At 42.1% G+C, this 22349-nt stretch overlaps 1 protein-coding gene across 1 annotated transcript in view; it reads right to left on the minus strand.

Annotated features, from left to right (window-relative positions):
• Nucleotides 1-14364, minus strand: part of FRAS1 (Fraser extracellular matrix complex subunit 1) — a 154068-nt gene extending 139704 nt beyond the window's left edge. The window contains exons 1-2 of the mRNA XM_015861184.3: nt 13950-14364; nt 11186-11217 (exon numbers count right to left, since the gene is read on the minus strand). Of these exons, the coding sequence (XP_015716670.2) occupies nt 11186-11217; nt 13950-14364 (447 nt within the window). The remainder of the gene's footprint in view (nt 1-11185; nt 11218-13949) is intronic.
• Between the last annotated feature and the right edge of the window lie 7985 nt (nt 14365-22349).

Here is a 22349-nt window from a genome sequence, read left to right on the forward strand (position 1 = left end):
TGCTGAAAAGAATCAAGCATTGCTTACCCATTCCTAAAAACAAATATTCAGCTTAGCAGACATCATTTCTACTTAACTTTTTTACACGAATACTTTCTATTTTAGTAGGAAATTAACATCAAAATAATAATTTAAAAAAAACCACAGAAACAAACAACCTGAAGAGGAGGAGGCTCCATATTATAAATCAATGCTTCTGGTAGCCTTGCCAGATATGTTCAGTATGACATATAAAGCACCCACCCCCACTTGTAACTAAACATAAATACCACACCAACGGGAAACCGGACAATAGGACAGTAATCACAGCAGAAAATGCAGTTTAACAGCACCACCCCCTCCAAAGATGCAAAATACCACCAATGATGCCTTTTTGTAGAGATTTCAAGAGGTTTGCCCTCTGATCTCAGATATTTCTCTGTCTGAAGCAAGAAATGACACTCCCAGATCTTGTCAAAAGATGCACTGCAACAGGGGAAGATAAGAAGAGATGGAAATATCTACGATAAACCCAGCACACTCCTCTCCAAAGCCTGAGATCCTAATGCGTCATGACTGTTCTACAGCCAGTGAATCCTGCTGAAACTCACAAGAAAATATCCCATGACCTTATGGGGACCGGCATAAAATGACACAGAGGACTGAAGAGGTCCTTCTAAATGAAGGCAGGTTTGTAAGTTCATAACTAAATAACCGAATCTGTATTTCCTCTGAAAACACGGATACCATGAACCATGAAAGAAGAAACAACTTACACCATACTGGGCAAGATTAACTTTGGTTTCATGCTGGCTAAGCACCCAAAATCAACCATTCTCACATGACTATGACCATATCTGCTGAAGCAGAGTAATATATGAATCCTTAGGAAGCAAAAAGGTTTAAGTTTCAGGAAGATTTCTAGTTCGATAACTGTGACAAATGTGTGTATATAGCTATATATAGCTACAAGGTCCAAAATTTCTTATCTTTGTCATCTTGCTGGAATACCCTAATTTCAGCTTCCACTGATATCATTGAAAATTCAGGCTCAATACCAACTTAAACTGATCAAATTAAATTTTTCTTTTCTATTTTGAGTCTGCAAAAAGTACAGTATTGATCTAACTAAAACACACAAAGAAGTCCATGAAACTTCTGGGGTCTTTTAAGCAAGGAAACATCCAGCTCAAAGTACAACCAATCAATACCAGAAGTAAGATATGGTCATGATTCCTCATCTGGAACAGGAAGGGGAGCTTGTTTTCCTCACTGATCCTCAGAAATGTAGTTAAGGATCTCTGTGAATGCTAAGGTTCTCCTTTAGACGCAGTATTCTACGTGGTAATATATCTGATGCCAAGATCACAGGGATAGTTAGAGGATTAATTACTGAAAGATACGGAAGTAGCTATAATGACTACAAAATTGAGTAAGTGCTGAGTATCTTCTTCTAATAAGTCTCCCTAATCTATGGCTCAACAATAAATCATAGCAGTAAAAGTGTTACAGTGGCCTTCCAATGGAAGTCTGCTGCATATATTCACACTAGAAGTGAATTTTAGTACGCATGATAGAAATGCAGATATCCCAGCATCATAAACTTCAGTGCATCATAACCTCACTTGCCTCTCTACAGCTATTTTCAAGGCTAACAGATCTGAGATGTGGTATTAAAGCAATGAGCACATCTGGAAGATGTGTATTTCTATTTTTATTTTTTCAAGCTATTATATATCTCCTGAAAGTATCACGGAATATCTCGGACACCTTGTGATGCTCAGCAGTTAGAACAACAACTGCAGAGCAACTGAAACATCTCAGATAATGGCTTACCCTGGAGAATATTGACTCGGTTTATTTAATAAGCCTGTGAAACAACTGTAATGATGAGGGGGAGTTTCACACCGGCATTTCCGATGGAGACATGAAGTACTGAAAGGAAAAAAAAAGAAATAATGCATGAAAACAACTTAAAAGATACAAATTTCAACATGGGACCCCTGTCCAGATGTAGAAGCCTAATTCTATTTGAAGACTGATAAAGTTATTAATATATATTTTAAAATACCAAGCAGAGACTGACCAGCTCATCAGAATTTGTTTGCCAAACACGTTCTGAGGTTATGAAACAAGGTTCTGAAAACAGCCTAGGCTGACATGTATGCAAATATAACCTGGCACTGGCATAATGCAAAGCTGTCTCTCCCTAAAGTTCTTTGACATATGGCAAGTAGGAGCCATCAATCAGTAGAAAAGATCACATCCTAACTATCTTTTGCATGTCTATCTGCTATTATTTTGTGATATACAAACCCAGCTAAATGTGGCTGTTCCATTTGCCTTGACTCACTCTTGTGTCAACTGTTAGATACTCTACTGCAAAGGCACAGCAAGCTGTTTACAGAACACATAGAAGAAATTCAGTCTATACTAACAGTTTAATTTATAAACAAAACAGCTTCTAGGCTTAGTCTTATATAGAGAAAACATTTCTTCTTGACACATACCAGTGCCTCCAACGCTCCCAATGAAAAACAAACTAGCATTTTTCCATATCCTCACAAGAAAAAGGTGCCAAATTTTCACCCACCCTTTATCAGCTGTTTCACACAAATTATCCAGAAGTTCTTTGGAGATCATAAAAAGTTCACAGCACATTTCACCTAGTCCCAGGCACTCATAGCAAGCACCAGTTATTTCTCAAACTACTGAGAAAACCCTAGCCCAAAAGACCTTGGTATGACATCCAGTGTCACACAAAAGAAAACTTCATGGTTGAGATATAAACCTATGATGTCTGGTACTAAACAGAAATTGAAAGCACTGACAGAATGCACAGCTGCTGGAGAAAGAAGCACTCAGCTTTGAAAAACTGCAGTGGTGTTTACAGCATCTTTCTCAGATTCCATACACGACTGCTTCCCTCCAGCAGAATACCAACATCAGAATGAAACAGCTGAAGTTCACAGATCACAGCAGTCTGCAGCAAGACTTGCCTGGGTGTGTGGAGCAACACATAAAACACACATGAATATACAGGAAGTTGAAAGAATATCTTAGGCACACAAGGGCAATTGCTTACTCCTGTGGGCCACAACAAAGAACTCGAGCTCTTTTCCTAAAGTGATCTGTTCTCAAAGCAGAGAGGCTGCCAGGCAAAACTCCCATCTCTCTTCAGAGAGAGGCAATCCTCTCCACACCATCTGCTGAGTGCGGGATATGCCTAAACGTCCCCCAGTGTATGCAGCAGTCACAGTAAAAAAGTCACTCCGTACCCCATATGGCAACAAGAAAGACATCTGCAAAGAAACTGCTGCATCACAGGGACTGGCAAGCATGCATGGGTGGGGTAAATGCTGGCAAAAAAAGACTGAAAACACATCTTCCCACTCTTTCAGCTATAAAGCAAGCAAGCTCAAGTCATTCTTAGTAGGTTCCTTTTTTGACAATGCCCTTCCATATCTCCTTCCATTAAAAGACCTCTTTGTTTCCTTTTTAACATAAAATACGAATCACAAATACAACTTTTTTTTGCTCCTGCCTTCTGTCTTCATTTCCTCACTGCTCAAGCTGCTAATATACACACATACTTAAGAGTGTCAACTCTACTTCTGTAAAATCCTGCCTGGGAATAATTAAAACAATATTGCTTTCTTGATAAGTTCAAAGACCTTAAAAAGTCATCTAGTGAACATTAATATTATATCTTAGGAATATGATCACAGACTTTTCAGTAGTCCATAAAAGCTATAAGATAACTGTCTCCAGAACTGCGGCCTGCTGGCTGATTCCTGCCACTAACAATTATGGGGCTGAAGAGAAGGAGAATCAGTTGTCACTTATGACTCCAGAAAGAAAGATGAAATGCAAGTGCTGACTGTTTAAATTTAAAATCAAATTGTAGCACATTTTGCACGCAGAACAATAAAATGAAATCCCTTCTGGAAAAGCACTGATTCCCAACTTGAATACCCTCTTGAACCTTCTGCTTGCGGAACTGTGACACTGTACTCACCCACTCCCAACCTGATCTTTGCTTCCTATAACCCTGCTTAAGTGATAACCATCAGCAGTGGTTGTGATGGTAGCATCTGACTTCAGCAGATAACCATCAGTTGGTTGTGACAGGTTGTGACAGTGGTATCTGGCCCCAAGTGGATCTGTGGGAAACATAATGTAATTGCCAAGGGATAATTTATGGCTGTGTGCTCACCTAACCACAGTGATGATCAGTGTCAGACTCGAGCCAAGTTTGTAAGAACGTCCAATTTTGGCAGAAACAGACAGTAGTTTGTAATTAGTATGTAAATATGACTGTGAATCAACCACCTTAATCTACAAATATTGAGCAGCCCAAGAGCCCCCCAAGGTCTCTTGCATGCCAGCACACTGCCCAACATGATCTCCCTCATTAGGGACCCATCCTGAAGTTATGCCTACTGCGCAAGTCCTTTCTGCCTAGATATCAAGAGATTCCTTGACACTACAGATCATCAGTAAAAGACTAACAGCTTGCTAAGCTTTGTAAGCTTTACTAGGATTATATCCTTGACTGACTGCGCACATATAATCCCTTAGATACAAACCACTGACCAAGCCTGGAACTTGGATATAGCTGCACCTAGGCTCCTTATCAATTTGGGACAAGGAGTCTAGAAAGCACAGTGGGAGGTTATCCTGGATGAGTGCATTTAACCCTATCCTCTGTGCAGTAAATAATAACTGGACCTTGCCTTTTCAGATCTTGTTAAGTCGCTGTCTTACTTATGATTAAGCTGTGTGAAATAACTATTTCGTATCAATAAATACATTGCCACTTCTCTTCTACGAGTAATTCTATCTACAACAGGCACACAGATTTGTCACTGCCAGATACGAATGAAAGACTCAAACACATGAATATGCTCACAAACGTACTTGCACCAACCCCACTGAACAGAACTGCTTTGCATCCAAAATGTAGGCACATTCCAGTGCTCCACTAAGAACAGCACTGGCTTATGCCTTCATACACACTGACAGATCATAATACATTTAAAGATCTGATGACTACCACTTTCACCATGTAGCCCACTATGGAGATAGCTTTTTTTTTTTCACCTGATATTTTTACCAGCTGCAGGACATTGCCTCCAGCTCCAAAGCTGGCACTTCCCGAACCAGAGCTTTCACTGCAAGGCCCAGGTTAGGCATTCATACCAATACAACAGAGCTATGCCAGCTCAATTAGAAACTACATTTGAGGCAGGTCCCCAGGCGATGTAAGCTGTCACCTTTCTGTAGCTTCCTATGCTGCTGTGCTCTGTTCACAGGCCTCCCATTTAAAAGCACTGCAGGCATTTTCCACCAGCAGAAATGTTTTTTGTAACTCCTTTTAACAATTAACTGGAAAGAGAAAACAAACCAGAACCCTGATCAAGGTTCTGAGAGGATTGAAGAGAGGGAAGGAATGAGGAAACACAACCTGAATTAGTGATTTTGTGAAGTAAAACAGAAATTTTTCATGTGAGGAATTTAGGAAGAAAAACTAAAAGATAAATGACAAGGAATAACTTCCTAAAGAAGGCTCCTCCTGTGCTTGTAGAGAGCTAGAAGACAAAGTGATTTGTGCAATTCATAAATGACTAATAACTGCTGAATTGTTGCACTGGTAAATGAAACTTTGAGAAACCCAATATCTCTTGCCAAGGCTTTGGCATATTGTTCCTATAACAGTGACATTAAATGTTAATCATCTACTTCAAGATCACGTTTGTGGATGAGTAGCTGCCATCCAGGAAGATCACTGAAATGGAAAATATGGAGCAGGACAGCCCTTGTAAGGACTCCAGTCTCCAAACACAGCTAATCCAAAATCACCTCCCACAGCACAATAAAGATGAAAGCATGAGCTTTTTGCCTACCCACACAAAGAACACGACAACCAGCAGATTCTCAGTAGTGGCAAGGTAGAAATACACAAGTTGCAGAAAGCCCAGCATCTCCAATTAAAGCTCAAAAGCCTCAAAAAAATGCAGAACTACGTTTAAGCTCAATAATTTGACTACATTTCTTTTGTTTCTTTTCTGTCCACTGCAGAGATAGCTGTGAGGCATCCATTTCAGGGCACGCAATGACATAAGCTTTGCTTCTGCTGCATCAAGTTAAACATCAAGGCACAGAAATGTCAGCATCACTACTATGTAGTTACACAGTGGAAAGGGACATCACTTCCTCAGAGTGGACTGCAGCACACAAGTCCCTGTACTCCTTCTCTGGGTACTTGCTTTCATCTCTTTCTGCATTAAATACAGGATAACGCACAGGCAGCTGTTAACAGTGCAAGTGGCCTTTAAATTTATCACTCATATACGTTGTAAAGACCCTCTGGTTGCCACTGGAGTTGGTTACTGGTTTCTTCACTTAGACAAGCACGTAGAAAGGGTGGTATTTGCCATACCTCTCATTCCTGATGTGTTAGTATCTTGACAGCACTTCTGAAAGGTGAAAGCCCCTCAAAGGCACTGCTCATATAAAGCTCTGGGTCAGATGCAGAGCCTTCCATCTGTAACATAACTTCTCTCTCCTACCTGTAGGCAGAGGTGAAGTGAAAGTAGTCTACCACTTTTCAAGAGGATCTTACAGTAAACTCCCAGGTTTTCATCGGTGCTAAAGTTTTTAATTGAGGGGATAATCACACAGTGGTGTTAGAGCTCCACAATTGCTTCTCAGAGGCAAAAAATGAAAAGCAACTGAAAAATGGACTGATGTGCAATCTATGCTGATCGCCTTTCTATGCTATGTCATACCCATTACCCTGACATAAAATTAACATCTATAGATTCCGAGGTTCCAATTCTGTGTTGTTACTGAGAACAAGTTTAGTTTCAAGTTCCTACAAATAGAACAAACGTAATACTGGAAGATATTGGCGCTCAGCTCTGCTACTAACTTTCCCTGTAAAATTGGTGTTTATAGTCCTAGCCAAAAAAATTACATGTCTTACAGCGTAGTGGTTTTCATATCGAAAAGAATTATGACATCATACTAAAATGCGTGTCCTGATCCACCAAGTAGTAACTCTTAACTGAAGAAGAGATGAAATTTCAGTACATCCTCAGGAGAATACTCTTCATCTCACATCTCAACTTTTTACCTCATGCCATAAAAAAAAATGAAGCTTACCCACATTCTTCCATATTATGCTATTACTATCAGGAATACAAAGAACACGAGCAGCGCATGTATCATTAAATAAAGAAACAACTACGCAACACTTTTCAAGCAGATACTCTTGTCTTTTTTATTTTCCATCTTCAGATCATCTCAGCACTCTGAAATCCTTGTGGATGGCATTTCCTATGCAAGAAGCATCTTATTAATAAACCCGAATGGCACACATTTCATGTAAATTGAGAGGTATATTTTCCATTGCCCTGCACTTCCATTCACAGCCACACAATGCAGGGATAAGCTGGATATTAAGCAGTACACATAAAACATTATTTAGTGTTATGCACTTGCCCTAAGATGCTAGAAGCTAGACAACAGCACTGCAGAATCAGTACCCGGTTACACCAAATTTATCCCCAGCTCTGGCCTCTCCAGCATTAGCTGAGAGTGACGATATCTATTTGTACCTGTTTGATAAATAAATGTTATCACAGGGCATCATTCAAATCTTATCTCTACAAGAATATAAGAACCTGCAATAGCAGGAAAAAGCTACCTCAGTCTCATGAGTCTCCCACACATAACTCATGACATCCTTAATACTCATGGCAAAGTGGGCAACTGCAGAAGAACAAACTTAGAGTGCTGACTGCTCCAAGAGAAACCCATCCCCCAGCAAAAAGAGCAACAGAATGTTCTGTACAACATTCATTTGCACATTACACAGCAGAGATTCATGCTGCTGTAAACTAGAGTTTATAGCTACAAAGTGTTATATGCATGTTATAAACACAAGTTTATAGTTTTGTTCTCTGGAGGAGCTGAGGATGTAACCCTCAGGCTAAGTGGGAGCAATTAAACCACATTATATATATCTCCCATTTTCACAGTCTTAAAAGTTACCAGAATAAATTTCAACTGATATCACCGATTCTCATCTTATTAATCCCAATTTAAAGAAAAGCCTTTGGATCTGCTGTGCAAGAGGCTGATTCTTGCTCACCCACCTGTCTACACATCTTCTCCTCCCCTACCTTATTCTAATGTCTTCCCCTATTGGTTCAGCCCCTTGCAAGCGTTTCTAAAGCACAGGTTGAGCTGATGGTCTAATTAACACACAGCCAATGGAAGTTGCATTTATACAACAAATGTTTGGCAACCTGTGATTTTTAGTTTTTGTGCCCCCTTCCATGACTGATTTCAGAGCAGAAGGATTCAAAAGCTCAGCTATCAGAAGAGCTGCCAGACAGGCTCTTCTGTTTTCTGGAAAAGGCACAATTGCTAAACCCAAGTCTCTCATTTCAAGGCATTTGAGTCAATTAAGAACTTCACTTACCTTGGATCCTTTTTCAGCATTTTAAATTTAGGTTTCAAAATGAAAACGGGAAAATAAATTTTTGGTAGAAGCACGAGTACAGTAAAATTTACTGTGGGAGTCTGGTTAAGGCTTTTTATTCCTTATTGTTATGATTTCTGTTCAAACTTCAAGATTAAAACCATATTTCACTTCAAGAGAAGCTGCTGCTTTACAGTATTAGACAAGTGCCATGCATGTTATCTGGAAACTCCCAAATGAGTCTGTCGATGCAGAAATTCACCCCTGCATCCCTTACCAGCAACTATTGCAACAAACCATGCCCCAAATCAGAAATAGAAGCTAACTGGACATGGCCCAGATGGGCTTGTCCTTGCTTAGCAGACAGAAAGTGTAACTTATCAAACCACACTTTGCATTTAACCCAAACTTCATCTTAATTCACGACCCCATCCTCCCCCTCTCATCTGGCTGAAAACTCTTCTTAGTGTAAAAGCCACCCAGCCAGAACAATGATGCAGACAGATTTTACCAACACCTCCTCCAAGCATTTTCTTTCACCGGGGCATGACAGTCTCCTCATCCCCACCAACACCATCCTCCAGAAAAACACACAGTGTGCAGATTCTTCTTTGCTAAACAAAGGAAGCAGATGTACTGCTTGGACCCGAAAACTCCCTCAAAGGTGAAGAAAGATGGAACAACACAAGCCTCCTCAGCACAGTTGGAAATGAAACAGAAAAATATGTTTTCCTCAGAGGAAATGCATGAACAGAAGTTGACCCTTGATATACAATCAGCTAAGTCACTCAAGCAAGATGCTCTTCCCTAATGTTAAGGATTCAATTCATTCTGCAGTTCGCTATATGTGAATATCTGATCTACACTCCAAGAATTTTTCAAGTGACTTAAGAGTTTGAGTTTGCAACAGAAGCAAAACAGCCATGTGCCATAAAGCAAGACCTGCAGCAAGTAGAGTTCCTATAACAACCCAGTGACAGCTCACTTACAGCTACTTGTATGACATATCAAAAGCAACAACAAAAAAAGAAACCCTGAGTAGCATGAGACTGAAAGGAAAAAAAGGGATTTCTAACCATAATTTAAGGAAGACTCTGCAGATGTATTTGCATGGAGAAGTGAACAACTCTTTCAGTACCACGGGTACACTGCAGTGCAACCACTGCAGCCAACAGACATCAGGTAAGATTGCAAAGTTTGGCTTGATACCTCCTTGTCATTCAGAAAGGCTGTCTTCTCTGTACGTAAATGGCTTTAAATAAACACAGCACAAGTGAAGGCACATTCCTCCTCTGCAATAGATACTATAAAGATAATATTCTTAGTTTTCAAGTTTGCCCTGCACTGGGGCATTTCTTCAATGAAGGAGGGAATGGTTTCATACTAAAAGAGGAAAGATTTAGTTTAAATACATGTGGGTTTGGTTTTTTTTCCACAATAAAGGTGGTGTGGTTCCAGAATATGTTGCCCAAAGAGGTGGTGGATGCCCCATCCTTGGAGACACTCAAGGTCAGGCTGGATCAGGCTCTGAGCAACCTGATGTAGCTGTAGATGTCCCTGATTATTGCAGGAGCGTTGGACTAGACTACCTTTAAAGGCTCTTTCCAACTCAATCAGCTCTATGAGGTCAAAGGTACTGTGAGCAAGTTCTTAAGACACATGTAATGCAAGATACCATAGTCTTCACATACAAAATTTATGTTTCCAATTGCTTTGGAAAGACTGCAGCTCCACAATCCATTTCTAACAGAAGCAAACTCATTTGGCCTGATATGGCTTCCCTCAAACCAGCCACAGAAAACATTCACCCCCAGCAATTTGCCCTACCTTTCTCTCTTAGGGCAAAAAAACTTCCTAGAGTGAGAGTCTAGGACAGAAGGTCAAAACCTTCTGTCACACATAAGGTTTTATGTGTGTATTTTGCACATAACACAAGTCCAGCTTGGATAAAGGGCTCTACAAGAAATGTAAAAGACTCAGTTTTTCCTGGACACTGCTGCATGCTGCTTCCCATAGCAGGGCAACAAATCTCTGAGCAAATCAGCTGAGGGATCAGATGCTGGAACAGAAGCATTCCAGAAAAGCAAGCTTTTAGACCATTTTCTTTTAGCCCAAAGTTCCTATGCAAGGAAGACAAGTGCTCCAGAACACAACAGCTTTACAGGAAGCAGATTTTTACTATTTCCGAGGTTGTTCATTGAATATGTACATACAGAGAAAGGCTAGCAAACAAAATACTTTGGGTTTAGAAAGAAGAGTCAAGGTACATATTATTTACTATAATTAGCTGAAAGAGAAATAAGTGTTAAATTGCCATCATTAATATCCCATTAATTTAAGGAAAAAAGTTAAAAAACCAAACACTGAACACAAAGTGCACCTAATATTACTGAGACACTTCACACAAGACTATTTTGTCCTTCTTAGGACTGCATGCTCACAACTTGTATCTTCCAGGAACCATAAAATCTCACACAAATAAAGAAATGGAGAATGGTTGGGTTCACAGAGACCTAGTGAGAATTTCTGACTGCCCTGAGGGCACTATTTATTTTGCTGTCGTTTCCCCTGCAGGCTGAAGACTCACAGCTCTATGACCTGCTTTAAGATCACCCATCCGCAGTGACACAGGTGACAACATCAGCAGTCAGACTCCAGTTCAACAGCACCAGCTCAAATGCTTTCCCCAGCATTAACACATTCAAGCTTACCTACCTCAAACAACGAGCCTTGATAGACACAGGCACCTGCAGGACAAATACAGAAAATGGATCAGAATCAAAAAACAAACAACACACTCCCCAGTCACTCAGGTGGTGCCTTACAACCCAGTAAGCGTTAGGCAGAATATAGCGCAGTGAAACTGGGGGAGACATTAACCTTAAAAGGATCAAACAGCACCGTGACCAAGCCACCCAATTTTTGCTTTTGTTTTTGAACAGGTCGATCCATTTCCATATCAACCTTACACCCTCTCAGACAGGGGATAAGATCCTACACTTGGTACCACTCAGGTGAGGGGCACATCTCTCCCTCCTCTGCCATAACAACAGCTGCCTCCTCTAAGGTAGAAATTCTCACAATACACACATCAGATGGAGCTTATGATTGCATTTTTAACTGTGATTCATGGCCAAAGCTCTCTCTGAAATACAGGAAAGCCACTGCTATTCAAGGGCAAAATGTAACCCTTAAAAAGGCAGAGTTACATGGTTACATGGCATTTCATTTGCATGCTAAAGAGCAGCCCCTTCTGTGTGCTGCTATAAATCCCTTTATCATTTACAGGAGAAACAAATAAGCACATGAATATCCACATAAAAATGCGATGACCGTGAGCAGAGCTGGCACGAATTCCTGCTCCTAAATCACTCCACATGCAACAGGGGACATTTCCCCTATCGACAGGCTCACACAACTCCCGTCCTTCAGGTTTCCTAGTTCTCACTGCTGACAACGCTGGATGAGGGAAAGCATCTCCAAGCAAGTGATAGGGAGATCTGCACCCATTCAAGCACATTTTATATACAGTACTTCAATAAATCAAACAAGAAGTTAGAAAATAAAACCACAAATAAGTTGAATGACAGTTTTCTCACTGATTTGCTGGGAAACTGCCATTCTCAAACAGCAGCATATATGAAAACGTGAGAAGAATGTGAAATCAACATCAACCCAAGAAATTGGAAAGATGAAAAGCTGCCTCAAGGGACCACACAGACAACTAAGAATTTTCTTGTTGAAGAGTGTTTCCACCTCCCCCCCACCAAAAAAAAAGCAGATTAGACAAATTTGTACAGAAACCCTCGGAGCTACAGTGCTTCAGATCAACAGCTCCTCCTTTGAGCCGGTCCTCAGCTCAGCAACAAGAGGCTGCAAAGACACCGTCAGGAATTACTTTCCCTCCATGAAAAGATGAGCCACAAGAGCCCAGTCGTGTTTCTTTCAAACCCAGCATGAAGCTTTCTGCCCACGCTGACAACAGACAAATCAAGCCCTATCCATCACACACACTGACTGAGCACAGGAAGAGAACCGTGTGCTGAAACACTGGCTTTCACTCCGTCCTTTGCATGGTGCCCTGCACAGCACCCTGAGCTATGTGGTTACCAGCTGGCATTGTGGTGTCAAGGCACTTCAGTACAACTAAGGCTATCCACAATTATCTGTTCATTCATTTACTTGAATCTCATAGCAACTCATGTTAGACTTAGCCAGATCTCAGCTTCATGACACTGCATTTGCTTTCTCAAAACAGCAGTTATCTTCCTGCCCCTTCACACCTCAGGGGGCTCTCATTACAACAGAGTCTAATTACACATAGGACCCTCGGTGCCTGGCATGAGAGCAGCTGTGTCATGGAACTCATGGTGTCTACAGCTCAGAGTAAGGCATAGTGTAAGAGCAGCTGCCTGAACAGCTCACCTGCTGCCTCCACTGCACTCCACACATGGGCTCACCTCAGCCCACGTGCAAGTACAAAGCAAAGACAGAGCCTGTTTCTTCCTTTCTCTATTAAAAGTGTATTTTACTCCCTCACCAGTTATGAAGGAGGCCACTCGGATACAATACATCTTTACAAGGCTTGGTAAATCCTCAGTTTTGTATATATCATAGCTTTTATTACTGTTGCTCTCAATTCTTCCTGTTGTTCCAACATCCCACCCAGTGGCTTTGCTCTGAGCCCAGGACCATACAGGTGGTTGATGGCGGGGTTCCGATTTGCTTTCTTTTTTAAGTGGCGAGTCTCACAGAAGGCACGGCTCCACAAGCCAGATGTAAGCACGTTTGTGTCTGAGGTCCCTCCATTCACAATCACGCAGGCAGCTATTAACTACTTCTGTTCATTAGCACAACGGCACGTGTGGCACCTGGCGTTACACCGGGAGCCGCGTTCTGAGAGTCGGTCACTTTGGGAACCAACATCTCGCATCGTTAAAGCCCAAGTCAGGCAGGGCACGCACCTTTCCCCTCTGCCATCACCACCACCTGCAACTGGCCACGGGACAGTGCTCTCTCCCCCATTCCGTGCTCGGGCGCTCGAAACCCACCGTCCTAAGGAACGCGAGCACCTCACGAATCCCGCTTTGGAAAACCCACCCGCAGCTGGGCGGTGGATCCGCCACCCTGCCGCGAATCCCGCAGCCGCAGCCTCACGGAGGGCACCGCAGCCGGACAGCCCTGCAAGCACTCGGGCACCCGATACGGGGGGCAGCCGCAGAAGCGCCGCCCCGGCTCCCATCGGCTCCCCTCGTTCCGTGCAGCGGCGGCGGGACGGGGCGTACTGCCCGCGGAGAGGCCGCCAAAATGGCGGGGGGCGGCAGGAGGACCCCCGCCCGGGTCGGGGCCGGAGGGAAGGAGCCCCGAAACCCCGGGGGAAAGGCCGGGGGCTTCTCCTCGGAGCAACAGCCTTCCCCGGGGCGGACACCGGAGCCAAGACGGAACCGGGGAAGGGGCCCGGCGCGGGGCAGCGACTCACCTGAGGCGGCGGCGGCCAGCGCGGCGCTGAGCAGGAGCAGCGGCAGCCAGGCGCCCATGGCCGGCTGCAAGCGAGCGAGAGCAGCGCGCCGCACGGAGGCAGGCAGCGCCGCGCCGGAGATTGGCGTCCCGCCGCCCCCCGGCAGGTGCCGGGGCCGCTCCTCGCCCCCGCCCCGCCGCCAAAGTTTCCCGCAGACAAAGCGGCCCCGCTCCGCAGCCCGCCCAACACAACGCCCGGCCCCGCCGCAACTCGCTCTCCCGCCCCCGGCGGCGCGGGGCGAGCAGGCAGGAGCGGCCGGGAGCGGGGCTGAGCCTCGGCACCGCCTCCGCCCCCGGCCCTGCGGGTGCCCAGCTGCGTGCCCGGCTGTGTGCTCGGGGACGGCGTGCGGGGAACCTCCAAGAGCAACAAGAAACATTGACCCTATTTTTATTAGTCTGTGAGCAAAGTCAGCTTCAGTTCATTTCAGTGCACCTACTTTGTAGCAGAGTCCCAGTTATGGGAGAGAGAATCCATCACTTGTCTAATGCTGGACCATTGACGTGCTTTATTTTGTTTGTTTAATCCAGCTGGTCTGATGAAATGCAGCTCTGCCAGCTAATTTAATAGCAATCCCTCACAGTAACTCAATCTGCTCAGTTCTGATCGCTTCCTAATGAACACCACTCTTTTGAACTCAGAGCTGGAGGTCATTTTTTTCCCCCCAGGACTGTATGCCGTTAATTACTGTAACAACTTCAACAAATATGAGAAATCAGATGTAGAGCATGGCATTCATCTGAGTTGCAAACATCAATCTGCATGATGAGCTTGTGGCTGCTATACCAGCATTACTCATTAGCTGCTAGCGGGAACTACTGACACAAAAACGAGGTGCAGAGAGACATCCTAACCACCAGCACACACATATAAACACTACCCAGACAGATATTTCATGTTAATTCAGAATACTGTAGAAACGATTAAGGGAACGAGCACATGGGCCTTAATTCCCTCTCAGTTAATCAAACAGAAATCAGGACAGCTTAGCTAAACTCAAAGGAGCACGAGCCAGGCAAAGCAGGTGGAAATAGTTAAGGAGAGCCAGGCATTCAGTGTCCATTAACTTTATAGCTGTGCAAAGCCCTAGAGGTTCCTGCCATGTAAAAGCACTTCTGCACCAGGTGCACATTTAACATCCAAATGGAACATTTCTGGCTGCTTGCTGTGCTCATTTTCTGTTAACCAATGGTATAAAGCAAGGCAACCGAGCACTGTCAATATTTTCTTGTCATATAACCACCTTCCCTACACGCACAGGATCTTTCAAATTACTGCTGCAGAGCAGTCTGCCTGTTAGCTTTGAATCATACAAAGCTATGCAGAAACACAACCCCTGACATACCAAAGTATTTCAGTCAGTGCAAAAGAAAAGCTCCCCAACAACACAGCCTTGCAATATATATGGTGGTTTTTTTTGTTCAACCTTTTTTTAATACAAACTTTACTCCAAAAAACAGTTGAAAGCAAGAGAATTTATCACCTGCTCACGCTCTTGGTGAGACTTTGATTCAAACCAATGCATTAAAATAAGCCAAGTGAGTCCTTCGAAATGCTCTGGAAAAAGAAAAGATATCATTATTAAGGAACGCCAACAGTAATTGGAAAGTCAATCTGTTCATCTTTTGGTTTTGCATGTATCTTTCATTGCTGTGCTCAAATGCATGCTGGTATGTTGCTATGCTGCATCCAGGAGGAAGAGAGGGAAGATTAGCACAGAGAAAAAGCTGCTTACCTGCACATCTTTGATTATTTCATGTTTCTGTCTACCTGTCCTGTACAATTCTGTACCCTTTTACAATACCCCCATTTTCAGCTGTTGTCTCTTCTCTATTTCTTCTACCTTCCTGTCTGCTCTTCTCATTTTGTTTCTCCTTCCCTCTTCCTTTCCCCCCATCTCCAGAGTGCTGACCTGCTCATCATTCCCACTACCAGTTTTTTGTTCCTTTGGCAAACAAACAAACCAATCCTGTTTTCCATACTTAAATTGTCATTAAAATTAAAGACAAGCTAAGGAAGTCAGATTTACAATCCTTCCTTGTACTTCACATGTTATTAGCCATATCTACCCTTACACAGTAGGGTCTCTCTGCTATCAGTGCCACCCCTTCTATACTCCACACCCTCTATACTCCACCTCTTACCTATGCCTACAGTCTCCAGCTCTGAAACATGTTGCTTCCTCCTACACCCTGGGCCCTACTACTACACTACAACCCTTAACATTTTAAGAAAACCAAGGGGTTTGAAAATTCAAGGCCAACGAAGGCAGCTCCTTAAGGTACGTATGACCAGACTGCAGGCAAAAGCAGCTGGAGATCCAAGCTGAGCAAAAGAAAAACAAAGCAGTCCTTGGAGGAGTCGATTTCTACATAAATCTACTCCATATTCCCATGCAACATAGGGGAAGAGCAAAGATTTAAGTCAGTTTCTTTCCATCTCACCAACGTATACAAAGAATGAAGGAAAGCACTTTTGTTGCTGTTGTTAGAATCCATACCATTCTGGTCTCAGCAGACTATGTGAGTATCTGAACTTTTAATAACATTAAGGGAGCACATATTTCACCACTCAACTGTCAAGGCAGATAGCATTACAGGTTTTAACTCACTCAAGATTACCATAAAAGTAGCTTACATTAACATTATTCCAAAGAAGCTGTTAAAGTCAGTCAAAGAACTCAAGACAATTTCAGATATGTAGTCATTCTAGAGGAGACTGCTCTTCATTAGGATCCGAAAAAGTAAGATACTTAAGAGAAAACATGACAAGTTTTGCACCAAGGCCTCAGAAATTGTAGGTTTTATATAGTCTTCTCCTTCACATCTGTGAACAGATGTCTCCTACCAAACCAGCTGCTTTTTGGAATAACTCATGAAGCAGCAAGTAGGCAACTGTGAAACAATTTTTCTTCTGTTTTGCCACACCTGATTTTTAATTGGGGGAAGGGAGGGTAGGGAGAGGCATCTTTGGTCTATTTCTGCTCTGTCTTCTCTGAAGATAATTTGACCTGATAAAGTCAGAGAGCAGTAAAATAAACTGACCTTCTTCAGAGAACAGTCACACTACTGTACTTGCACAAGTCAGAGGATTTAGTGTCTCTGGGTGAAAAAAATAAATTCATAGAGAAAATTGAAGAGAAAGAAACCAACGGCTACAGGTACAAACAATCCACAATGAAATTACACTGTATCTCCTTCCCTTCCCTGGAGTGAAAAGGCACACATCCGATGCAACTCTCCTAACAAATATTAAATGGCAAAACCAATTCATCTTTGATAACAGTGCTGTATTGAATTCCAAGCAGCAACCCTGTCAAAATTCAACAAAAACCTCTACCGGTGGATATTTTTCTTGGCATAGAACAATAATGTGCCAGAGGCTGTAACTGTGCCTTAAGTAAATCACAGTTCTCACATGAAATACAAACAAATGTGGTATTAAGTGGCACAAGGGTTTCTTTTTGGGGAGAGGACTTAACATCATTCCCTAACATGTCAAGACACTCCATTGACAGGAAGCTTGGCTTGACTTTAATGTGTTCTTTAAAGGATTCTTTCTAACCTACATTTGAAATAAAGCACTGAGTGGGTTTTATCTGACCAAAGGGAAAAAAAAAAATCAACAGCTTCCTTTCATAATATTCAGATGATATGATAAAGCTAGGAGATGAAACTTGCTCTCATGCAGCACAAAGCCTGATATAACCTACCCATCTTTGACTACCATGTGTTGTATTTCTGTCTTGTCAAATAAATAAAGCAACTTTGCTCATCTAAGTACATATATTTGGAGAGGACAGATGTAGTTTTAACATGGTGACTAAATTTCTGGTCCAACAGATTAGGATACAAAACCCGTCCTTGATTTCAGTTCCAAGTTTTCCAACTTTTGTAGACTTCCCAATATCTTTTCACAAAGGCTTTTGGAAGGAAATGACAGTTTGAATGCCAGTCTAATAAGCTTTAAGAAGAATCTTCATTTCAGGGTCTGGAATTTCAGTACAGTATACATTTTACTCCTTCACAGTATCCAGTATTTATAATATTCAAGACTACAAATCACTACTGGAACAAAGGAAGTCCGGTCTTTTCTCAATGTCACTGCATACAGACAAGGAATAATGAGAGACTACTTTTATGCATAACAGAGCAGCTTTGTTAATGAACACTGAGGTTAGGCTTTAAGATAATACACATCTCAAGCCACTATAGAGCAATGCTGAATTATTTTGAAGATTTTAGGAAAAATAAAAAAATAAATAAATTTCAGAATTATTTCTCTTGAAAAATGAAAAACATAAACTTTCATTGCCTCCTTGTCAATACACAACCCTGTCAGAAAGCCCCGGTAAAAGCAGGAAAAAAAGTGTTTCCCAAACTGAGTATCTATCAAAATTCCCTCACTTCTCTTTACAGGAATGCCTGCATTTCAGCTGGGGATAACGTGTGCAGATGTGTGCACACACATGCTGAGCAGCACACACACACACCTGGACTTTGATGAAGCATTTGATTGACTACACTCATTCAGCACCGCTCTGCAGAACAACTGTGGTCAGTCCAGCAGCACCTGGGTAGCAAAGTACAGAGGCCATCAAATAACACAGTGGAAAACATTCTAGCAGGCGCTTTCCAGAAAACTCAGAAGTAAATGTCTTTCTAGCACACAGAACATGTACTTTGCACCAGCTAGAGTTCTGCATTTGTTCCAGTCCCCAAAATCCACTCCTCTTCCCTAATAAACTCTGGAAAAGTAAGTACACATGGGAAATCCTTGTGAAAGAAAATGAACTTGCAATGGTTCAGAGCCCCTGAGATAAGGTTTTTCATAGGGCACCTCTGGTGTCAAGTCACCACTCACCTTGTTTGAATGCCATCTTTTCTGAATGCCCTCTCTCTGCAGGTTACCTCCAGTTTTGTTCTTCTCATAACCACACTTTACTAATGTTGGAAAATGATATTTTACTGGCCTCCTACAAGGAAGCATGTTAAAAGAAACTGAAGCACCATTTGCCTTACTGCTCCCTTATTTCCACTACAGTCAGTTATCCTATGGTCTTGCCTAGGCCTTGCTGCACTGTAATCACAGGACTCCTCCTGCTGGAAAGACAAATTCAAGTTTCAAGGGAGAGGAACACATTTGTTAATCACTACTCTTTCTATTGAAAAAAAATGTACACTTCAGGATTGGGTTTTTTGTTAAGCTTTCTTTAGGCTAAGAGAACAATCACCTCATGTTTCTCCACTTTAACAATACCCACAAACACTATTCACACCAGAATTTTAATGAAAACCTTCAGCGCAGGTACATAATATATAAAGATACCAGCCTCAAAGGAGCCAAGCTCCAAAGAGCCCTGCTCCCCCACAGAGGGTCACACCAAGCCCTTGCAGTGCCGCAGCCCTCACGTATACCCGCCCAGCTCTATGAGTGACCAAGACAATGAGACACTGCACAGTTACCACCTGCAGTAACTTGTCTTAATTCAGAATTTCTCTCTTCCCAGAAATTTTGGAAGAACATGTTTTTTACCCTTGTTTTCTAAGTATTCTCAAAGCTAGAAAACTTCACCTTGTGTTTGACTTAGAATTGTACAGTAGGAAACTCAATACTTTTTTGATTACTTCTACATTTTTCACAGGCTGTTCTAGCAGGAAGCCTGATCTTTGTTCTCAAAACCCTCCCCAGTGAGTACCTGCCTGTGGTAGAGCACTCCCCACTGTGGGTAAAGGCAACCATAGAACAAGCAACCTGTATTGAAAGCCACTGATCAAAGGCTGTACTAAGCCTCAGATGTTAATGAGCATACCTAAAATCAACTCTCTGTTGTTAGTTAAGGACTTCACTAATGACAGAATTTCCTTGACCTTTTTACTGTTTCTATGCATGTCATGTTACAAATAAAGCCTGCTTCAGCATTTAGAAAGTCACTCCTTGCAGGCACAATTTGATGTTTAAACAAGGCTTCACCAGTGACATCATCTGGATAAGCAGCACAGTTCCCAAACCTTTCCAAGCAGTTTTGTAGGCTTCAGATGAAGTGCTCAGCATGGTATCTTATACAAGCCTACCTTTCAGAGCAGATACTGATAAACATAAAGTAGAACTTGGCAGCTCTGGTTCTGGGAAAATTAACAAGAATGTCAAACTCAGGATGCATGAAAGGCTGACATTACCCGACATTTTGGACATTTCTGCTGTTACAGTACAACAGAACAGCAACTATGAAACTAGTGCAACTTCCAACAGTGAGCAGCCTGGAAAGACCCCCAGTGGGTATGGAGCAGCTCGCCCTCCTTGCAACAGGTTTGAACACTGCATTTGCAATATCCCCACCCTGCTGTAACTTCACCTCCATCCCATAGTTTACAGCAAAAGCTCTGTGAACTCAGTATGACCTACACAGACTGACATTTTCTGGAGTGCAACTAATTCCCGTACAAGTCCAGGTTTAGGCTGTGAGCCTAAACCCTTCATTCCCCACAACTGCATGCATGTTTCCATCGCAAATTCTTCCTTGTTTGGGCACATACTTCTATAAGTATCAACTGTGAATTTCAGTTCATTGCCTGCTTCTCCTTTATTAAAGTAACAGCAGCCTCATATAGTGTAATTTAAAAAGCAATCGTACATCATTTGCATTACTAAGTGTATTGCAGCACTCCCTTATTTCTGCAGGGAACATTTCTCAATACTCAAACAGTAGCTATTCCAAGTGCCATATATCACCTCCTGGCTTCTTACCCTCATAGCACCCTTGTGGGAAACAGAGAGAATCGTCTTCAATTTAGTAACCTGATTCTTCCCTAATATGTATTTTTGGCTGAAATGCAGTTGCCAACCAAATTCAGCACAGCTTGGATTATGCTGAGTTGGACAGAATAGAGAGAAAGACAGAAAACCTCTTGGGAGAAGAGTTGGATGCCCTGGTGAGCATCTTTACTTGAGCAGTGTAACAGAAGATTGCCTTGTCCTTCTGTTTTCCCAGGCACCTCTCCCTTCTTGCTGATGGCAACACATGCACAGCAAAGTATGGTTTGCTAGCAGAAAACACCATCTGGAGACTTGCCAGCTGCTCTACAGGAACCAAACGTAGCTGCTCTCACGTCTAACTCTGTTTTAAGAGTACACTTGGAGTACCCTTCACTAAAGAGTTACTCACTTAAAATACATTTGTACTTACTGCAAGTAACATCACACAAAAACAGTGCAGACAAGTTAGTGCTTTGTAATATGTCTTCTCTTGCTTTGCCATGCATTTCTGTAGGCAGGACTGCTTTAATGCAATTTTGCTTTTGATAGAAGATCTGTGCCCTGTTTACCTACCAAAGGAGATGTTAAGAATTCATTAACAGAAACTCTGGTTGCCTCTTATCTTAGTTGACTTCTAATAACTTAACATTTAAGACAAATAATCAGTTTCATGTCCTGCTGTAACTAATCAGAAACCACTAAGGCACTACAAAAACAAACTGAGCAAATAGTACACTAGTATTCATTTCTAGAAGCAAGTAATACCATCTTAGTTATGCTTACTTTAGCAATTAAGTGGATTTCTATGGCATACTGGCGCAAGAAACACACGTATAACAATTCCCAATACACGTTTTTAGACTAAGCTTGTTAAATGGGAATAACCACATGTTGTCTTTCTTCTTTTCATCTCTCCTCCATTTCAATAAAGCATTTCAGGATAAAATCATGATATACACAACATTTGCATAACGTCCTTTCAGTATTATACAAACTAGCGACATTATTACTACATCAGTTACAACAATAATACATACATTACAACATGCATTCAGAATTGCCAGACCGTACCAGAATAAATGTAGCTGAAAGTTAGATGAGTTCACTAGCTTGTTTGGTTTTTTCTTGCTCACCTGACCTCTCGAGATGCACACTCTCAGCATCTCCATAGTGTTCAAAACTTTTAAGTATGTCTTTTTACAGTATTCTGTACTTTTCATTCTCTGAAAGTACTCTCAGCAGTCAGATGTTAAGTTCACCTTTCTATTTATGCTTCAATATCACTTAAAGAAAAACATCCATCTTCTAAACCACACATTAAAACCCTATAAAACATCTCTCTCTAAAATTCCAAGTGTTAATCAACTGCTCATGATCCATTTGATACGTACTGAAGGTTAAGAGATGAGCCCTCAAAACAAAGCACACCTCCCATGGCTTCCTCCACCCTGTCCACACAAGCACATATCCTCAACACGATCTCCAAATGAAAAAAGGTTATGGTATAAATGACATACCTGTACACAATGCTATACTTGTACTATGAATCCAGGCACGGTGCGGGCATGGAGTTTGCAGAACATGATCTAAGAAAAGCTTGTCAGAAAT

Source organism: Coturnix japonica, chromosome 4 (assembly GCF_054131305.1).
Source record: "Coturnix japonica strain WE chromosome 4, WE-NBRP24, whole genome shotgun sequence".
Lineage (NCBI taxonomy): Eukaryota > Metazoa > Chordata > Aves > Galliformes > Phasianidae > Coturnix > Coturnix japonica.